General features: G+C 65.3%; 1 protein-coding gene across 2 annotated transcripts in view; it reads right to left on the bottom strand.

Annotated features, from left to right (window-relative positions):
- The window catches only part of PTPRE (protein tyrosine phosphatase receptor type E), a 113,711-nt gene that overhangs the window by 13,344 nt on the left and 79,942 nt on the right, over positions 1-20,425 (bottom strand). Inside the window, exons 4-11 of one of the 2 annotated variants that reach the window (XM_028512362.2) lie at positions 15,696-15,814; positions 11,408-11,504; positions 11,078-11,151; positions 9,445-9,581; positions 5,568-5,658; positions 1,803-1,879; positions 1,084-1,120; positions 504-601 (exon numbers count right to left, since the gene is read on the bottom strand). In XM_028512362.2, coding sequence (XP_028368163.1) covers positions 504-601; positions 1,084-1,120; positions 1,803-1,879; positions 5,568-5,658; positions 9,445-9,581; positions 11,078-11,151; positions 11,408-11,504; positions 15,696-15,807 — 723 coding nt within the window. In that variant the 5' untranslated portion in view covers positions 15,808-15,814. Of the gene's footprint in view, positions 1-503; positions 602-1,083; positions 1,121-1,802; positions 1,880-5,567; positions 5,659-9,444; positions 9,582-11,077; positions 11,152-11,228; positions 11,359-11,407; positions 11,505-15,695; positions 15,815-20,425 lie in introns of those variants that run through there. The other variant, XM_028512365.2, reaches the window with a different exon arrangement.

Here is a 20,425-nt window from a genome sequence, read left to right as displayed (position 1 = left end):
AGCGCTGTAACGCTAACCACCAACGTGACCATGCCCACCAACGTGCAGAAGGTGTGTGTGTCTCCCCGAGTGCTTTCCACCCCATCCCAGATCCCAGGGGTCTCCCGCTTGGCTGTCCCCGCCCCCTAACCTCCCACCAGTGGGTTTCCTGCCTCCGCCTGTGGTTCTGAAACAAGCTGCAGAGCCACCGGGCTCGGGAGCATTGCCTCAGTTCCCTGAGGTTCTGCCTCCCAGCGACGCGGCTGGCCTGGCTCAGACCCACACACACGCTCCGGGGGCTGGGCGTCTGCTGCGTGGGCAGCTCCGCGGAGCACAGAGGTGTTTCAGGATAAAAATGCTCTTGAGCCGGGGGTGTTTTTTTTCTTCCTTGTGCAGGGATAAGGAGGGAGAGAAACGGAAGAGGAAGTGGCGACGCCCCTCCACACACACGCACGCACACGCATGCACGCTCGCGCACACACACGCCCGTGCCTGCCCGCGGCGGCGGCCCGCTCCCGGCCCACCTCTTTCCTCTCCCTCAGGTTCGTCAGCATGACGATGGTCGATGCCTTCTGCTCCCAGATCATCCGCCAGAAGTCATTCACGGTTTCCTGCTTCGGGCCTGCGAGGGCGGGTGGGGGCGGGGGGGGCATCAGCGTCAGGCACGGGGAGAAGACACGAGGGTCCCAGCCCCCCACACCCTGGCCTTGGGGCCCTGGGCGGCGGTCCCCCCATCCCCCCAGCTCTGAGGCACACGAGGCCCGGCGGGGCCTGTTCACACCCCACGGAATTCCAGAGCCGGTGGCCTGGGAGGGACACACCGGTCACCCACGCTCCCCCTGCCCCCCCTCCTACCCCGGAGCTGGGCAGTCTGCAGGGAGCCGAGCCACTGCACCCAGTCAGGTGAATTCACGGGCGGCAACGGGCACTAAGACAAGAGGGGGGGTGGCCGCTGCGTGTCCGAGTGGCTCGTGGCCACCCCGTGTTGGTGGGTCTCAGCCCCCACTCCAGCAGCTGACCCAGAATGGGTGTGCGTGCGTGTGAGTGTGAATGTGAGTGAGTGCGCGAGGGTGCGAGCTGAGGAAGTAACACGGAGGAGCTTACCTTGAGCTGCTATGAATTTATTCTTCTCTTTGTAACCCTGGGAAAATAAAATCGGGTTTATAATTTTCCAAAGTTCTCCCTGCCGAGAAAGACCCTTTCACTGTCGCGAGGAAAGCAATACACAGTCGTGACGCAGCAGCCGGAAAACTCACACAGAAAAGTAAGCACAGCGTGCACCAGGGATTCCAGAAATAACAAGCTGGTTCTGTGTGTCCCCCCAGCCTCTTTCTCCGGGGACGCCTTCTGGGACGCACCCCCGGGCGACACACAGGCGTGCACGCATTTGTAATTGGTGTGTGTGCACAACTTCTCCTGCGCTGTATTGCTGTGCTAATCCAATCGTTCCCGTTGAGGGTCTTCTAAGGGTCAGTTGGCATGGATGCGCCCTGACCCACTGCGTGTGGTTCCCCCACACTTTGTTTACCCGGCCCCTCCTGCTCTGCGTTGTCGGTCATACAAGCGAAGCTGTGGCGAACATTGTGGGGGCTCGTGTTTCTAGAAAGGGAACCCCAGGACACAGACACTAACGGGGAGGGGGTGGGTGCCGCCCGGCCGTCTGCACTGTGACCACACCCCCCGGCGTGGCCGTGCCGGCTCCGACAGTTCCCACTCCCAGGGCCGGACGCCCGAGTGCCCACGGGTCCCGGTCCGCACTCGGCCCCCAAACGGTGCCGGCGTGTTTGTCACGCCGGGCCGGGGACAGGGAGAAGGGGACTCACATCTATGTAGGAGGCGTTGATGTAGTCTGAACAGGGCGCGCCGTCCACTTGGCTCAGAACCACCCTGGTGTGGTCGTCTGTTCGGGAAGAGCAACACGGCATCAGGACGAGTGGGTCGTCACGGCTGCCACACACACAGTGCTGTGCCCCGCCGAGGGAGGGCGGGGCTGGGTGCCCCCGGTGGGGCCGGAGGGACGCCGGCAGAGGCGAGAAGCTCGGCGTCCGGCGGGGGCCGCCCCCGCCACCCGGACGCCCGCCGGCACAGTGGCGGCCGACTTCTGGGAGCCCCCGCGGGCCCCAGTGCTGACCAGTGCAGATGCACTCGGGGGGGCCACGGGGGCCACTCTCCTGGGCTCTCGGGGGTGGCGGATGACTGCCGGACACTCGGACACTGGGGCCTGGGGCTCGGGGCTGTAGCCCCCAGTTCTCGTCCCTCGGGTCTGCCTCAGAGAGGAGGGGGTGCGCAGGACACACAGACTCCCGGGCTGGACCGGCCACCTGTCCGGGAGATGCCGGCCCGGGGACACGCAGCAGCCCAGAGTGGGAGGTGCTGTGCGGGGTGTGCGAGGTGTGTGCGCCGTGAGTGTGGGTGGGAGTGTGTAGTGTGCGTGTGTACGCACACGTGGGGAGGCTCCCCCAGCCCCGTTACGGCGCCGGTGGGTCCTTGTCTCTCTGCCTCCAGGGGCCGCGCCCTCCACAAGGGACATCACACACGCCGGCAGCTATGTCAGTGCCGGGGGCAGACGGGTGTCAGCCGGGCTGCCCGCCGACCGCGTGTGTTTTCTGACTTGGGGAGAAATCAGACGTTTCTCGGGGCCCCTGACAGCGTTCTGGCCCGGGGCTGGGCGCCATGCGGTGGCTGGTGTCCCCAGGAGCGGGCATCCTGAGGTGTCCAGACTGGCCGAGGGAAGCCGAGTGGGTGGGGGGGGGGGGGGCGGGGGGTCACCACTGCACAGGCCGGGGCTGGGCGCACAGTGGGTGCTTTGCGTGCACCTGCAGCACCGATCAGTCATTCCCCACCCCCGTCCCTGCTCGGTCCCCCTCCTCGTGGGCACGGGACTGAGGTCACCGAGGGGGTGCACGTGTGACAGGGGGGCCTGGGCATCATATCGTCGGACCAGCTGCATCCTGCCGCTCACGGAGGACAGGCCGGTGCAGTCCTCGGGGCCCGTGACGGCCCACACGGGGTGGTCAGGGTGGCCAAACCCCAAACCACCAGCCTACGCGGACTGGACCGTGAGACCCCGTGCTCGGGGGCTGACCGCCCGGAGGCAGAACGTGGGCTCGGAGCCGGCTAAAATGAGTCAGAAGGATGGCACTTGGAGGACAGCTGCAGAAAGCAGAAGGGAAAAACAGACTTCTGGTTGGGTCTAGACTCTGGCAGCGTCTAAGCGCTTCCTGTCTTTTTACTCTAAGAAGTCACACTTCACTTTCAAAGCGTTATTTCCTAAACCTACCAGCTGTGGGCATTTTCCCTGAAAATGGGATCCTCTCGCCTCCCCGCGGCCCTGCCCCAGGACACTCCGGCCTCGGAGTTTGCCTTCTGTCCTCGGAGCTCGGGGTGGGGGCACACCCCTGGCTGGGCTCCCCACCCCCGGGGGGGGGGTCAGCTTGTAAACCTGGCAAATGTGCAGCCAGCCTGAGTTTGGGGGAGCCTGGGGGAGGCCAGGGAGGTGCCTGGGGAGGTGGGAGTTGGGCCCCGGCCCCTCTTCCTGCCTGTGCAGCCTGAACCCACCCCGAGTCAGAGCAGGGCCTCTCCGTCCCCTGCACAGTGTCCCCGGACCCAGCTCACCACTGTCCCGGCCCCCAGCGGGCCCAGGGCGTCTCCGGCCAACCTCGGAGAAGTCAGACACCCTCTCGGTCACCCCCTCGGTCAGCCTGTGTTCTGTACATGCCGAACGCCAGGGGTCCCCCAGCCGGCCATCTCCAGGGCCCATCCCAGTGTCTCCACGCCACCATCCCGTCAACCCACCATCCCGCCCACGTAAAACGCGTCACGTCCTGGCACAGTCCCCTAGGCCTTGATGACATGACCCCCGGCACCCTTGGTTTCCCCTGGCGGGGAGCTGCTGGGCTGGAGGGGGGCTGAGGCAGGACCCTCCCCCTGGTGGGGAGAGAGGACTTGTGGGGTAGGGGGCTGTCAGAGGAGCCTGTCCTGTCCCCTGTCACACTTCAGACCCCCAGTAAAGGCCGACCTCCTTCCGCGGTGCAAGCTGGAGGACTACAGGAGGCCCGCCCAGCTGCCCCTGGCCGGTGGCCCTCAGGGACAGGCGCCTGGTCCTGGGAGGAGGTGGGGGTGGGCGGGGTGCAGGTAGTTCCCACGCCTGGCCATGCGTTCCGCTCCCATCGGAGGCCCACGAAACTGCTCTTCATGGAGAAAGCATTTGCCAGTTGGGAAACGGGGGTCAGGAGCCCAGCAAAGTGCCTGCCCCGGGGAGAGCCCCGGCCCGTCCCTTCATTCTGCAGACCGATGCGTGGATGAAACTCACTGACTGAACTAAGGAGACTGACAATGGCCACTGATTCCCAAACACCCCAAAGACCCCAACCTCCTTCCAGGTTCCCCCTCTACCCCGAGCCCATGCAGCCCACCCCCACCTCCCCCTCTTCTCTGTGGCCCACACACGGCCCAGCAGCAAAGCTGCTTGGTGCCGTCTGCCAACCCGGGTCCCAGCGCCCCTCACAGCTCGGCCGCAGGGCCACAGGGCCACCTGGCCCCTCTCCCGGGGGCTCCCGGGCCTCCCCTACACCCACAGTGGGATGGGACACAGGTGCCTCAATACTCCAGTTTCCCTGGATCGGAGGGCCGGGGGCTCTGCCAGGCCTCACGTGAACTGGACGCACGCAAAGTGGGACGATTCCTCCCGTCAGGGCCTGAGAACCCAGAGACCGCACGGACCGGGAGGCCCGCGGCCTCTCGGGCGGACTCCCTTCTCACCCTGCGAATGCACCCGGGAGCCCCGCTGGAGCTGGCTCGCAGGAGGGGTCCGAAGTCCCACGGACGGAGCACCCACCCGAGGACGGGGGCTCGGGTTCAGGGCGCAGACCTGGCCCCAGCGGACTCCTGGAGGCCGCCATACTGCTAGCCCGCGGGCAAAGCCGGCAGGGGCCGGGCAGGGGGTCCAGGCCGAAAGAAGGACGGCACAACCGTCCGGGGCCGGCTCTCACAAAGGCTGAGTGGAATTCAGGGTTTGCCTGGGCAGCAAGGCCATTACGAAGGCCACCGCAGGGCCACAGCCCAGGCAGTGACGCCCTGGCCACTCCTGCCAGCCCCCGGCCCTGCAGCTCCTCACGCCTGCACTCTCCTGCCCGTGGCAGCCGTTAGCGGTTGCGGTTTAAGTCGGGCTCACCGGAAAGTCCCCACAACGTGGACAAAGGCCTACGGGTTTCTTGTTTGTCATTTCTGCCCTCGGTCCAGGGGACTCGCTGCCGGTGGCCACGAGCACTGGGTCCAAGACCGGGAGACGCCCAGGGCCACCAGGCACCCTGGCTGGGGCTCAGGACCAGGTGCAGTGTGGGCGGCCCCCGCTGGGCCCCGGGCAGCCCAGGTCTGTGTTAAGCACGGGCTCAGTGGCCGGAGCCTCCCCAGCACAGGCCACCCGTGTCCGCATGGCGGAGGGATGCCGAGACGCCGGGGCAGAGGCCGTGCTGACGGGGCTCTGGTCTCCGGGCGCTCGGACAGACACCACCCGTCCCCGGGGCAGCAAGGGAATTTGGAGTTTCGTCGAAATGCCACCAACCAAACAAAAAAAAGTAAAATCTTACTGGGAAGGATGTTGGGATATCTGTTTTTTTCTCTGTTTTCTTCTTTATTGGCCTGCTCGAAAGTTCCTTGCATGTGTCCGGACGGCAGCGACTGGAAGAAAATGCAGAGTTAGCGCTACACGTGACGCCAGCCAGCTCCTGGCACCTCATCGACGGTGACAAATCGCTAGTGGTCGGTCGTAACAAATGTAGCACACCAACGCAATGAATGGGTTCATCATCGAACTTGATGCTTCATGACCAACTTGTCTGTAAGCTTAAAACTGCTCTAAAAATGGTCTATCAAAAGTAATAAATTGCCTGGCTGACATAGCTCAGTGAATTGAGCTCGGGCTGGGAACCAAAGTGTCGCAGGTTCGATTCCCAGTCAGGGCACATGCCTGGGTTGCAGGCCATAACCCCCAGCAACCACACATTGATGTTTCTCTCTCTCTCTCTCCCTCCCTTCCCTCTCTAAAAATAGATAAATAAGTCTTTAAAATAATAATAAGTTAAAAAGGAAGAAAAGCCCCGAGAGGCCTCTGTCTTCCTGGCAAGGTGCGGCGGCCGCAGTGCAGTGGCTGGGGTGGTGGGTGAGATCTCATCTCCGTGGCGAGGAGGGCCGGGGCTCGGACTCCAGCGGCCCAGCCCGGCATCTGACCCAGATGGAGATGGAGTGACGATACCCGCTCCGTGGGCGGCTCGGAATGTCCCTCGGGGTGACAGACACAAAGTGCCCCGGGCACCTAACACGCGCCGGATTCCAAGCCGGGCAACGCCCATCCGCCACCCACCACCCCGGGCAGCCCCGAGCTCTGTCCTGCCCACAGCCTGCGGGGCCTCCTGTCGCCTGGGCTCGGGGGGAGCGGGCAGCCGGGGCAGCTCTGGAGGGCCAGGCATGCGTGCCTGCAGGGCGCTCGCAGCAGCTGGTCCGTGTCACCTGTGAGTCAGTGCCCAGCTATGTCACCGGCTGACAGGGCTGGTTTGTGTGTGGAGCTGAGATGTCGTTGCCGCAAACATTCCTGTGAGCCAGAACGTGCTCCCAGTGCGGGCAGACGGCGGCAGGCTCAGGAAAACAGACCAGGGGCCTGGTGGGGACTGTCCCACACGCCCAGGGAACGGTCCTGGCTTGGGCATTGTGCCAGGGCCCCTCCCCGTGGCGCCTGCCCTGTGCCTTTCTCGGCTGTATCATTGGGTCGGGCCCCGCGGCGGCTGGGGCAGAGGCTCTCGCAAGAACCTGGGTGGAGAGGGCATTTTCTTGGCCCGGAGGGCGCGCCCCTAAGACATCTGATCTGGAGCCTGCACAGACTTGGCCAGGACCGGGCTCTGCCACCTTGGGACACTGACGGTGGGACCGGAAGTCACGGAAGGCGTCCTAAAACAGCCGCTCCAGCTCCCGCTGCGCACACCGGGCCCAGCCGGGCACACACCGGAGATTCAGGGAGTCGCCCAGCCCTCGGGGCTGGCAGGAGGCAGCCCGGGTAGGAGCTCCGGCAGGCTGCCGCCCGCACCCACCGGGCTGACCCCCGGGACCCAGCGCCCTGCACCCTCTGTTCCACTCAGAAGCACACACACGCCCAGACGCTGGGACCCACCTCTGTGACGCTCAGCGGTCTCCCTTGCACAGCTCTCGGGAGAGAAGCTCGAGGCAGTGGGCAAGACAAGAGGGGCCTTGGGGTTAGGGCCCAGGCCACGCGTGTCCCTCTGTGGACCCAAGAGGGGGCTGGTCCTGGTGGCTCGGCGGCTCTTCGCGGAGGGACAAGGCACAGACGTGGCTCAGGCCACGGCTGTCCCCCCCTCGAGAGGACAGCAAGCGGGGCCCACAGAGTATCCTTACAAGCAGCTTGTCCAGGGTCCCCTGGAGCCAGGAGCAGGGTCCATGCCACTAGGCTCAAGTCCAGCACAGTCCCCTCTACCCCATCTCCATGTGCCCTTGGCTGCGCGGAGGGGCTCCCGCAGTGCCCGAGGGCAGGGGCGAGGCTGGGTGGGGGCCGGGACAGTGAGGCCCCTGTCTGGGGAGCAAACTCAAAAGGGGCCTCCCCAAGGCCTTGGTGTTGAAAATAAAATAACAGGTGAGTGTAATGTTTAAAAAAGTAAAAAATGAATGCCCCAAATCCACAGTGGCCACAATGTCAGACTCTGCAGCCAGGGCTCCATCAGTGAGCGAGTGGAAACGAGTCACGCGGGAGCCCGGAGCGGTGGGAGCCACCGGTGGGCCCCGCTCGCTGCTGTTGGCACACTGCGGCTTCGTCCTGCGTGGACTGCTCGCATTCGTTTCGCTATTTCAAACCGTCACACTGGAACGTTAGTTATCCGGAGGACTCAGTGTTTCGGTGTTAAATTCTGCAGCTGCGGCGAGAGCCTCGCCCGCCAGGCCCTCCTCCTGGCCCCGCTCCCTGCCCCTCGGGGGCTGCTGCTCGCACTCGAGACGCGGCGGTGGGGCCAGGGGACGGGGACTCAGGGCCCTGCACCGGCCTGGACGGGGACAGACGTCGCCAGGGGACATGGGACGAGAAGAGAGGGCGGGAAACCTGGTCACTAGGAACTCGGAGCGCTCTCGAGAACGCATCACTGACTCCTCCTGCCAGCCCTCGAGACGGAGAAAGCGGGACCGCTCGGAGATGTCTTTCACGGTGACCTAATTCCTCCAGAAAGCGGACGCTTTGCAAACCGCTACAGGGAAGCATGACAGAGGCAGACGGGACCTGCACTAGGGAACAAGCGAAGTCCATTTAGGCGTGCTGTCGGTTCCCGCGCCCTCCTGGCGGCGTCTGTGCGAAAAGGCACGTGTGTGCCGTGGGAGGCACGCCCTCTCTGGTCCCTGGCTGCAGCGGCTGCAGAACCCTCTGCCCCGTACGGAGTCCCCCGGCTCAGCCCCACATCGGAGCTCGGGGGTCACCTAGGAAGGCACCTGCCCAGCCCCCGCACTCGGGAGGGAGGGAAGGCGCTGACGGACAGACGGCCCGGCCTGGGGCCCAGCAGGTGGGGTGCCGGAGAGTGAGCGCCCCGCTGGGGACACATCCCGGCTCCCGCTCCACGGGCCGCCCGCGGCCACATCCAGCGAGCGGGAGATGCGGCCACAAAACCCAAGGGACCGACGCCGAGGAGCAAACTGCAGGACGACACTTTCCAACGCCCGTCTCTGCCTCTGCCCGTCTGTCCGTCCCTCCGTCTGACTCGCTATCCCAGGACATTAGGTTAGAAATGAACAATGCCGGGGAGGTGTCCTTGACGTGGCTGCGTTTCTGGCGGACAGTCGGTTGCACCACGTGGCTACCACGGGGACTGGACCGGCTGGGGAAACCCGCCTCGGCCGCTGCCACGGCCAAGTCCGTGGGGGGAGTCACCCCAGCAGGGGGTCGGCCGCCGGTGAACACCAGCAGGGACTCAGGCTGCGCGGACTCAGACGGACACCAAAAGGCGGGCGACAAAGGGCCTGTGTCCCCGGAGGCGGCCCCCGCCCCATGCTGACCTGACCGTGGGACGGTGGCCCGGAGGACGTGCAGCTCCTACCACAACGCAGTTCCCCGGGCTGTGGGGGGCTCCGTGGCTTTCCGCGAGGGACGGTCACACTGTGGTCCCTCGGGCCTGGTCTCCCACGTCATCGAGACCACGGTGTCTCTGTTCCACCGGGTCCTGGGGCACGGAGAGCCCTCGGGGGGGTGTGCATGGAAGGGGACTTCACGAACGCCTCAGCCCACTGTCCCGTCTCCTGCGTCAGGGAGGAGCACCGGTGGGGGGCAGCGCAGCCGAACTCGGCTTCCCCGGACCCCCGTTCTGGGGGCTCCCAATGGAGGCGGGGAGTCCTGAGCCTCTGAGATGTTAACCTCAACCCTAACGTCCTGCGTCCCGGGCCCCGGCCGCGGGGCGGGAGGGCAGAGGGGCCGCGCCAACTCACGTTGAACTCCTCCCGGAACCTCTTGCACTCGTCGGCTGACCGGACCCGGATCTCCTCCTCCAGCTGCCCCACGGGGATGGGGAAGTACTTCTGGGGCCCTGACGGGGACCTGCTGAGGAGCATCACCCTCTGCTGCTCTGCGGGGTCGAGAGAAACGTGGGGGGGGGGGGCGGGTTGGCCGCGCTCCCAGGTGGGTGGTCCAGGAGCCAGACCGCCCTACAACGGCCCTGGAGAAATGACGGCCAGAGGGGGGTGCCAGTCCTCCCTCTGGTCACGCAGCCCGAGCAACGGGAGGCAGAGAAATGTGCCTTTCGGCGCGGCCATGTGGGCTGTGTCTCTGTGAGGGACAGGGGTCCCTGTGGCCATGTCACCTGCTTTCACCCAGCGGGGACGCCGCAGCCTGGAAGGCGGAGGCCGCCTCCAACCTCGGCTTGTCCGCCCAGGCCGGAACGGGAGGGCCCTCGCCCAGGTGTGCGGGTGTGTGCTGGGGACTCAGCTGGCACGCAGGCCCCCTCAGGCTTGCGTTGTTTGCAACAAACAGCCCCGGTCGCTGACCCCCACCAGGAGCTCCCAGGGACGACCACCCTCAATTTGGGTTTTGGTGTTTCGTGGGGAGGGGTGGGCGAGCAAGGCTGGGACCCGAGGCAAAGGGGAGGGGCCATGGGCCTGCCGGTGAGTTCCCGGACTGTGTGCACTCCTAGTTTGGAGTGAGACGAGGGGAGACAGCGCTGGGGCGTGCTTCTCCTGCTGCGGGCCCTGCCCCACCAGGCCCCCTCGCCAAAGGCCCATCCTGGCCTTCCAGGAGCCGCCCCCGGGGCCCATTCCTCCAACACGCTTGAGGCACCCTAAGGAGGAGCTTCCTCCCACCCCCCCACCCCCGCACACCCTCCTCCCTGCCCCCTGGGCACTGGCAGGGAGGTGGCCCCGGAGGCCGTATTGTCATCCACCCGAGGGTCAGGGCCCCAGGCACAGAAGTCAGACCACAGTCCTTCCTTCACAACTGTCCACTGTTGTGGATGTCCCCGCTGTTATCTCGGGGTCAGGCGGCCACCTGCTCTGAGACCCTTCTGACGGCACGTTTGCTCCCACAACCACAGAGCCCCGGGCGGCCAGGGGGCTCAAGGACGCTGTCACCACTGGCAGGGACCGGCATTTCACAGCGTCTGCCTCACACCCCTTCCTCGGGCTCCTCGGGGTGCGGGGAGAAGAGCAGTGGGCCTGTACGTGAGCGGGGGTGCCAGCTCGTCACGGCACTCGGGACCGCAGGGGGCTGGGAACAACACCTCCAGCAGACCGGACCCTCCCGGCTAAACACCCTGGGGCTGGGCCCTAAACCCACGGGTTTCTGGGGAGCCCCTGAGGGCGCTTGACCCGGAACCCCCGTCTCATCTCAGACTCGCTGAGAAGTGCGCGTCACAGCCCGGAGAAACGGCAGGATGTGAACGGCGTCTCAGGAAAGCCACAAACGGACACGTTTCACACTTCTGTCTCATGCCAGAGAGGAAAGGAGGGGAGTCTGGACGCGGTGCCGTTCCGGGGTGGCCCCGCCAGCCCCTCAGGGGCGGAGGGGGGGGCAGCAGGGCCGGAGGTGGCGGCCCCGGAGGGGCGCGGCCGGACCCGCCGGTGTGCGTACCTTGCTCCTCCAGGATCCCGTTGGGCATCTTCTTGTCGTTGGCGCTGACCGTGGCCTTCCTGTGCTTCCTGAACCTGAGGGACAGACACGTTAGGTGTTGGCACAGGGCCCCCCCCGGCCGAGCCCGGAGCCCCGGGGCGGCGGCACCCACCAGGTGAGCCGGGAGAAGCTGTTCCTGCTGCTCATGGCTGAGCCGCCGCCGCCCGTGTCCCTCTGCCCCTCGGCCCGCCGCCCTCTGCCACTGGGCCCCACGCCCCGCCGTCATCACAGCCCGTGGGTGCTCATTTCCTCATCCGAGCCGGCGGGCAAGTCGGCGCAGGACACTCCTACCTGAAGAAGTAGGCGGCCAGCAGCAGGAAGAGGAGGAGCAGCAGCAGCGGCAGCAGCAGCCAGGCCAGCAGGGGCTGGGGGCCGGCGGCAGGCGGGCCTGGGGGCGGAAGCGGGGCCCGTCACGACCCCACCCAAGTCTCGGCAGGTGGGGAGGGGCGTCTGGGCAGGGGAGGCTCCCAGCACCAGGCTGCACTCGGGAGTTTGCCAAGTGCCCCCACCCCCAACCCCCACAGGAGCCGTTCTTCCCAGGCACCGGGACCCCACTTTACAGTTTGCTGAGGGGGCTCCCCTCCCCCCCACCACAGCCACACCCCTCAGCGTGTGAAGTGGTCCACCCCACCAGCCTTTCTTCTTCCCAGACCCCACTGCACAGTCCACAAAGCCCCTCCCCCATCAGCCGTTCTTCCTGGGCACTAGCCCACCGTCCTTGTCCGTCGTGGCCACGGTCCCCTCCCCACTAACGGGCGGCGTGTGGACACCAAGAAGGAAACTCGAGCGGAGGAGCCAGGGACCTGACTTGTCCCGGGTCCCCTGGAGGAGGGGCAGTGACCGCACGACACGGAGCCCCCCTGCCCCCACCCCAGGGGGCCTGTTTGTCAGGGTTCCCAAGACACCCATCTCTCCCCCAATGGGGAGGTAGAGGAGGGGGAGGGTGCAGGACATACTGGGGAGCTCCCAGGGCCCCTGGGGGGACCTCAGGGTTCGGGGGACCAGGATGGCTCTGGGGCGGGTCAGAGGCCACAGCCCCCAGGACCCGGCTCCCAGGGCCAGGAGCTGCAGTCCCACCTGCCCCGGGGAACGCTGGCCCCTGAGTACGGCCCTCGTCCTTCCTGCCTCTGCCCTTCGTGCCAGCCAGGCCGACCTTCCTCACCCCGAAGGTGCCCCATCCCTGGATGCCGTGTAGCGGCCCTGTGGCTGCCAGGACCTGCCCCACCAGCCCAAACTCCAAGGGACTCCAAGGGACGGCTTCGGTCCCCCACCCCCCACCTGTCACATTGTCCCCTCCCCGCCAAAATGTTCCTGCTCTCCAAGAAACACCTCAGAGGCCCCTTCCTCCAGGAAGCCCACTCGGCTTCCCTCTGGTGGGTCCCAGCAGGGCCTCCGAGAAAAGGATGTGTCTCCTGTAGTGAAAGACCCCGTGGGGCGACAGCCTCAGCTTGCACTCCAGGGGAGCTCCCCAAACGCGGCCCCGGGGGGCTCGCACGTGCTGTTCACAGAAACACCCAGCCCGGCCCTGAGCCCGGCAGGGGCTCCCCAGCCCTGCAGTCTCCCCTCCCCTCGCAGCCCCTCCCTGTGAATCCTGAAGGTCATGACCTGCCTCTCTCCCCTGGGAGCAGGTCACCCAAGCCTCTGCGCCCCAGCGCCCTGCAAGCAGTCAGTGCGTATGTCTCTAATAAACGCCAGAATTTTCCTGACTTGAGTGACTGTCAGAGGCAGCAGCACAGCACACTGAGGACCCTTGGTCTGTGGCCCGCCTCCAACACCCTCACCCAGGAGGTGCCGATGCCGCCCCCTGCTGGCTAGTGGCGCTCACAGGCCCTGCTGCAGCTCAGGGCCAGGGTGGTGCCAGGCTGGGGCCTGAGAGCGCCTGCCTAGGCTCCCCTGTACCCCCTGAGGCAGGGCTCCCCCGGGGGAACCCCCCTGACCCGAGGCTTCCACACCTGCAGCTCTGCGAGCAACCCCCCCCCCCCCCCCCCCCCCCCCGCCTGCCAGGGCCTTGCAGACAGCCGGGGCCCAGGCTGCCGGGGAGAGGCCTGCACCGAGGGGCGGAGCTGGCCCAGGCCTGGGGAGGATGTGGCTGCGCTGCACCCAGGACTGGGCTCCGTCCCCGCCCGGCCTTGCGGCCACAGGGCCGGAAGGGTGCCCCTTCCTTTCGCTGCTGCGGGCATGCCCACTTCTGCATCGCACAGGGTCGGGCTGCCGCCCAGCCTCCGCCTGGCAGTGCCTGACCGGCCGGTTCTTGGGTCTGAGGGCTGGCGGCCCCGGCTGGGAATGCAGGCCTGCCCGGGAGCTTCAGGGGGGCGCCTGGACGGCAGACTGTCTGTCCACCCCAGGGGCCTCTGTCAGGGGGCTTGGGGGTCCAGCCTCCCCGCTCAGGCCGCCTGCAGACAGGCCGTACTCTCCAGTGCGGGGAGTCCCGAGCACACGCCCCGGGACAGGGTGGGGTGAGCCAAGGACCACCTCAGACAGGGCTGTGCCCGAGATGGGGGCAACGGGTCACAGGGGCAGATGGGTCACCCCACTGGGGTTTCTGTCCTTTGCCAGCAGCTGCCTCTGTTTTGGAGGGCAGAGGCCAGGCAGGCAGGCCGCGGGTGAGGGGGAGGCCGGGGGCGGAACCCAGGTGTCCGCCCTGTCCGCGGGGCGGCCGCCTCTCCGCCCCAGTCCCCGGGCCAGGCGGACGGTGGGCCCAGAGTGACCGCTCTTCACAGTTTGGCAAAAGGAGGAATCTACGTTCTTACATAAAGTTATCTGATCTTTAACTACTCGTAAGTAATTCAACCTAAAGACAATTTCGAAAATACCATGTGGGCTGGAAATAAACCTCTGAAGCCCAGGCCGTGGCCCTGGACACCGGTTTGCTCCAGAGAGGCATGGGGTGGGTCTCAGGGGAAATCCGGAAGCCGCACTCTGTTTCACTTCACCCTGGGGGGGGGGGGGCTCCGCCTGCGGGGGAGGGGCGCCCAGACCGGCACCCCGGTCAGCCTCTCCCCAGGGGTGCTCCCAGTCAAGTGTGTGTGAGGTTCACACACATTTTGTGCACACACACACTGCAAAGCCCATCGCTTACATAGATTCTGGCCCTGGAAACTGAAGTTATGGGCTTGAGTGTGAGTTTCCACCTTTCTCATCTCATGGCACATAAGCTAGTTGCTCAAATTCTGTGGCACAAGACACAGGTTCCTGCAGAAGTAACGCCATGGAGTGTGAGGGGTGGGGTACGGGAATGTCTCGCCCGAGGCGGACAGCAATTTTGAACATTTCACCTAAAATGTCCCATGGTGTGCTTCAATGTGACATTGTTATGTTACAGAATTCCACGCTGATGATTTTCAAATAAAATATTTTATGTAATAAAAAAGAAGCATTATTGGTGCCAGACCCTGTATATATTTTTTGCTGATCTGACAAAAAAGGTATACTTTTTATTGTTTTACAAAAAATATTAATAGTAATTACCTACCCTTTTTTGCTCCAAAGGGACTTCTTAAAAAATCAGGTGTCTGTAAGTGTATACGAGTATTTCTAATACCAAGAATTAACCAGTCAGGTGCAACGCGACTGACCAATTGGATGTAACTCTCTTACGTTACCTATATATTTATGGTTCGAGACAGGGCGTTCATACAGGCCGGACGGCCACCGCCGTGGTGGCTGCTGTCATTCTCTAACTTGTCAGTGTAAGGGAAAAGAGGGCAGTGTCCCTGACTCAGTAGTCAGCTATCGCGTGTTTCAAAAATTCCTGCAGCGCAGGGGCTGAACGTCGCGGCCTCGGGCCATGCACCTGCGCCGGGAGGCCCTGGGGGAGGGGCTGTGGGCCGGCGGGGACCGCCCCTTGGCTGGCTCCTCCCCCAGAGCAGCTCCGCGGGAGGCCTCGCGGAAGCGGCCGCTGGGTGTCCTTCTCTGGCTCTGTGTCGTGTTGACACTGTTTTCTGGAGAGCGCTGATTGATGTTTAAAAGGGGAGAGAACAGAATGCTGAGCCCCATGGACCTGCCACGGGCCGGTCTCAGCGGGACCAGGCCACGCACCCTCATCCGTAGCCCCGCCCACCGCCTGCCCCCACGCGCTGCCTCCAGCCGCTCCGAGGCGTCCTGTGCCATCACTTGTAAATAGCTCCAGGAGTGCGTGACTGTAAAGGTGAGGCCTCGTATTTTAAACCAACCCAACCCCTAACCCAACAGCTTGTCTAACAACGTTAACGATAGTTTCTGCAGTCATCTCGACCGCCACGTCCACGTCGAGACGTCCCAGGCCGGCTGCAGTGTTCGCTCATGGCTGGGCTGCGCGGAGGGGTTCCCGTGTGGGGTCCCCCGCTCCCCACTGCGGCGGGGGCCAAGCCTCCGCGCGGGGTTCCGTCCGCCGCCTCCTGCGCGCGGAGCTTGCTGCAGGAACCGGGAACGGCCGGCTTTCCCGGCCCGCCTGTCCACACGGGCGGCAAACGTCAAAGCACACCGCAACGCCAACCACACCTTCCTCCGCCCCCTCAGCCACGCGGCCACCCCGAAGGCCCCGTGACCCCCGGGCCCAGGGGGCGGCCAGGGCGGCCCGGAGGAGGCAGCGGGCCCTTACCCGAGGTCGTGGAGGTCCAGTTGCTGTCTGCTGGGGTGGTCTCGTTGACGGCGAATGCCCTGGCCAGCGGCAAGCTAACACCTGCCAGCAGGAGCGGGCCGAAGGGCTCCATGGCGAACCTGGAAGAGGCAGCACAGGCTCAGGGGACGCGCCCTCCCCCGAGGTGGGCGCGCACCGCGTGGCAGATGTGGGGCGGCAGCGGGGTGGCTGGGGAGCGCTGCTCGGCTCCTCCGAGTGTGGGAGAGGGGCCCCCGCACCACGGAGGGCACAGCCAGCGCTGCGCCTTGGGGCACACCGGGCCGGAGACCCCCAGAAGCGCCCCCAGGCTCCACAAGTCCCAGCCACTGGGATTAATTTCCCTCTGTGCCTGTTCAGGGGGACGGGTGGTGGTGGGGGATCGGATGGTGGTGGGGGGGAGGCAAACAGGGGCCTAGAGGGGCCTGGAGTGGGGGGGGGCGGGGGAGGGGAGAAACTCTGAAAACACCGCAAGATCCAGGATTCTGAGAGGCAGCCTCACAGACCCAAGGTCCCCATCACTTCTCGATTCCACGTGACAACCACCTGTCGCCAGGTGAGGGACACGGGTTGAGCCCACCGTGACCCTGGGTCTCCCAGCGTCTGGGAGCAGGCGTGGTCCGGGCTTCTCACAGCCCAGAGAGGGATCGGCCCCCGGAGGAACCTCGGGCTCAGGAAGGAGCTGGGTCAGGAGCCTGTGGTCACAGAGCGGGGGGCCGGCCCACGGGTGCAGGTCCCTTCTCTGCTGTCCCCCGGCCACACCTCGGCCTGTGCCCCACGGGTCCTTATTGCCACGGCAGGCCTCGGCTGCCTCCTTCCTGGGCTGAGCAGACGGGTCCCCGATGTCGCAGCCCCAGCCCCCCTTTCCACACACCCCAGAGCCTGATTACTCACTTGAAAGCCCAGCCCAGCCCCCGCGCTGCATTAAAAAAAATCTGCTCTGGCACTGGGCCCCAACATCCTACATCCGAGTACATTACAGAGTAACCAGCTAGGCAGGAGTGTCCACTGGCCACTACAGCCCCGAGGGGCAGGATTCCTCGTTGAAACACTTTTCCCATCACATGCGCTAACTTGAAAATGCTCCTCGCCAAAAGTGGACCCATCTCGGGGAAGGCGGGACCCTTGAGCCAAAGGTCGCCTCCCTCACCCTGCATCCCACACAGCGTGATTTGCCTGGTGTGACCAGCAGAGGGCGCTGAACTTCACAGAATTCAAACCCAGCTCACTCTCGGAGTCCCCTGACGGGAGTGATTACAGTGCGGGACCAACGGCCACTTGCCGGTCCCTGGACGTGTGCCCTTGAAGGGCTTGCACCAGCTGCCTGACAAGCACAGACCCGAGTCAGCCCGACAATAATGCGGGAAACGGGGGTTAACTCCACGTCAGATTCCAGCCATTTTATTTAATCAGTGCATGGTGCGCTCACAAACCCCACGTACGGTCGGGGCACAAGCGGTGCCGGATCTCCAGGACCGTGACGATCGACGTGGTTCACTCCCAGCCAGGCGGCCTTGCCCTTCGCCCCCAGCTACAGTCAGCCGGCGGCGGCTCCGACCAGAACTGCCTTTTCATTCCACGCGATGCCTTTTCAACGCTCTTCGGAGGACAGCTGCTCGGGGTGGTCAGGCGGCCTGACTCCGGGTGTCCCGTGGGCCCGGCAGCTCCTCTCATCCTGGGTGCGGCCGCCCACACTGGGCTGGCTCACTCGCTGCAGGTGCCCCATCCGTGCTGCGGGACAGTGACGGTCCCCAAGCGCCACAGAGAAAGCCAGCAGCTTGGAGAAGTGCGTGGTCCTTCCTCGGAGCCCCCAACAGTGGGGAGGCGAGCCGCTGAGCCTGTGCCTAAGGGGCCCTCGGCATGTGGCACGGGAGGTGCCCTGTGTCCAGCTCAGACGCCAGGTCACCAGGGGGCTCCAGCACGGAGGATCTCGGGATGATTCAAACTGGGCACCGTGCAGCCGCCCAGCCGGGCTCAGTGAGGACCCGGGGGACAAGGATGAACGGGTCTAGTCTCTGCTTCCATGGAATTTGTCATCAAGAGGCAGGCAGCCCTGGGGCCACAGGACAGGTCATGTAGGACACAGAGGGGGGAGCGCATTCTAGGGGTCACTGTGGCCAGGGTGGGAGGGAGCCCCCTCTTGGGGGACAGCTACCTGACATGGATCAGGAGGGCCGTCCTTCCGGGGACAGGCCATGGAGGCAGGAAGGGAAACACTCAGATGTGGGTGTGGCCTGGGGTGCGGCAGGAAGGGCGGGACGGTGGCAGGGGCACCGGGCCAGATCCCAGAGGGTCTCCGGATCCCCTGGGGTGGGGGCTTCTGCCCCAAGCAGACCCCTCCCTCCCAGCCTGGGGGTTCCACTCTGGGAACAAAGGGACCAGAAGCTGGCGGTGGAGGAGCGCTGTCCTTCCGGCCCCCAGCTGCAGCGGGTCACTCAGCCGCGCTGGGTGCCAGGGACCTGGAGCGGAACACGCTGCCCCTTCCGTGGGCTCTGCGCCCTGCCCACATGCGGGGGCAGAGGCAGGGCCGAGCACACTGCGCACCCCGTTCCCACAGCCTCTCCCGGGAAACGCCGGTCACCGTGACCTTCAGAGGCGGCTGCAGAAAGAGGCCGGCGGCCACTAGCAGCCTGGGCAGGGGGTGGGGGAGGCGGGGGGTTAATTCCTGTGTGGCCGCCGGTGTGTCCACAAGGGAGGCCACCTGCCATCACAGAAACACTCACTTGCGCACCTGCAGGTGGCAACTACTCCTCGCCTCCCCCCGAGTCTGAAAGTGTGGTAAGAAAAGCCCACCTCTCCTTTCTGGAAGGTTCTGTGAATAATGTACGTGACCGGGTGGCTAGTGGTCCTCAGTGTCCCCAGGGATTCAAGGGCTCAGTTGTCAGTGTCCCAGCTCACGGCCTCTCGTCTCCGGGGCACAGGGCGGGGGGCGGGGGGGGGGCCCAGGGCCCAGCCACTGTCGGAACTGCCCGAGGCCATGCTGCCCCGTGTCGTTGCGTGGGAGGGGGAGGCACTGGGGCACAGTCCCCTTGGCCTCCATGTTTCTGCCAGAAGAGCAGGCCCCCGACGGCCTCGCACACTTGCCCCCTGCTTCGTCTAGGAGTGGGTCCCCGGGGGCGGTGCCTCCAGTCCCACCTGGGCCTCTCTCACCCAGGCCTTCTCAGTGGGGGACAGGCAGTGGGGGAAAGACCAAGCCTCACCCCCTTTCAGGGGGTCTCGAGCAGGTTGCAGGACCCTTCAGGCCCGTCTACGGCCCTGCAGTAATGGGAGTGCGAACACAGGACTGCCACCAGTGAGCCTCCCGCAAGGCCGGGACTGCCCCCATCTCGGCCACAGCCCCCGCTCACCCCTGAGTTTCCAGGGTGGGGGCGAGTGCTGGCCAGAGGCGGAGCCAAACCCTGTTGTCTACTGACCAGTCCCCCAGGTCAGGGACACTCCTGGACGTCTGTGGGGTGTGAGTCTCTGAGGGTGAATTCTGGGGCTCGGGGTGCCCCTCCACCCCGCAGGCTGCCAGGAGAGGACAGTGCTCGGAAGACAGCAAGCGAGCTCAGGAAGACGCTCGCCCGACACAGTCTGGGAAGGACGGCACTGGCGCTCCGCCCCTCTACCACCAGGCTCCCCCCACCGCCCTCCCAGCCTCCGAGCCCCAGAAGCTGGGGTGCCGGGCCTCTACTGCCCAGGAGTCCCGCCCCAATGCCACGGCGCTCTTCCCCATAGAACCAGGACACCACTACTCCCGGGGCGAGATTATTATCCTCTTACCATTGGGGAACAACAAAACTCAAAGCACAAAGGTATGTTTTCCTGGCAGAGGAGAAACAAGTCCAGATTCTCCGTCCACCCCCCGCCCCGAAACCCCCAGCTCCAGGTGAGGATCAGCTCACGGGGCGAGAGACTGAAATGAGAGCCGTGAAAACCCTCAGGCGGTGGTGAAAGGTGTGGAGTCGGCCCGTTCCGGCGGTCCCCGCAGCCCTCCCGCCTCTTTGGAAAAGGCTTTGCTCCTTAAAAAGGTGCGAAGAACCGGCTTTTGACCTGAGCTGGTGAAGGCTGGAGCTTCATCGCTTTTGAACAGAGGTGACTGCACACCTCTGGGGTGAGACCGCTGAAACGGTGTCACAAGGAGGCTGGCGGAGCCGTCCCTGGGACAGGAGAGGACAAGGAAAAAGACTGGACCGGGAGACATGACCGTGTCCCCAGCCTGGCTGGCTGTCGCCAGGCAGGAGCCTGTGCTGCCCATGACGTCCTCCAGGGTCCCCTTGTCTGACCGTGCTCTGACAGCCGCCCAGAGAAGATGGGGTGGGGCAGAGAGGGTGAGGGGCCCGCCCCCCCCCCCCACCCTCCGCTCCCAGGGAGGCCGGGGCCAAGTCCTGGGCTCTGCAGAGGTCAGGCCTCGGGGCTGCCCATGGAGCACACGCACCGTCCACACGAGGGGTGCCGTCGGGTTCCCCGGGGAGCACAGAATGCTCAGGGCTCGGGAGGCTGAAACTGGGAGCGCCCCGGACGGTTGTGCCGGTGGAAGTGCCAGGGGCAGGGGGACGGATGCCTCCCTCTCTCTGCACGCCTGCCCCCACTCACCATACACAGTGGCCAGGTGTGTCCAGGGATGTTGGGGATCCCTGGGGAATACATGGAGTTCCCAGGGGAGGGGGAGCCCCCGGGAGACCCCAGGTTCCCAGCAGCAGGTCCCGGGGGAAAGCCCAGCTGGACATCCAGGG

The sequence above is a fragment of the Phyllostomus discolor genome, chromosome 5, assembly GCF_004126475.2.
Source record: "Phyllostomus discolor isolate MPI-MPIP mPhyDis1 chromosome 5, mPhyDis1.pri.v3, whole genome shotgun sequence".
NCBI lineage: Eukaryota > Metazoa > Chordata > Mammalia > Chiroptera > Phyllostomidae > Phyllostomus > Phyllostomus discolor.
The sequence above is the reverse complement of the archived record's forward strand: the minus strand, read 5'-3'. Positions and strand labels throughout refer to the sequence as shown.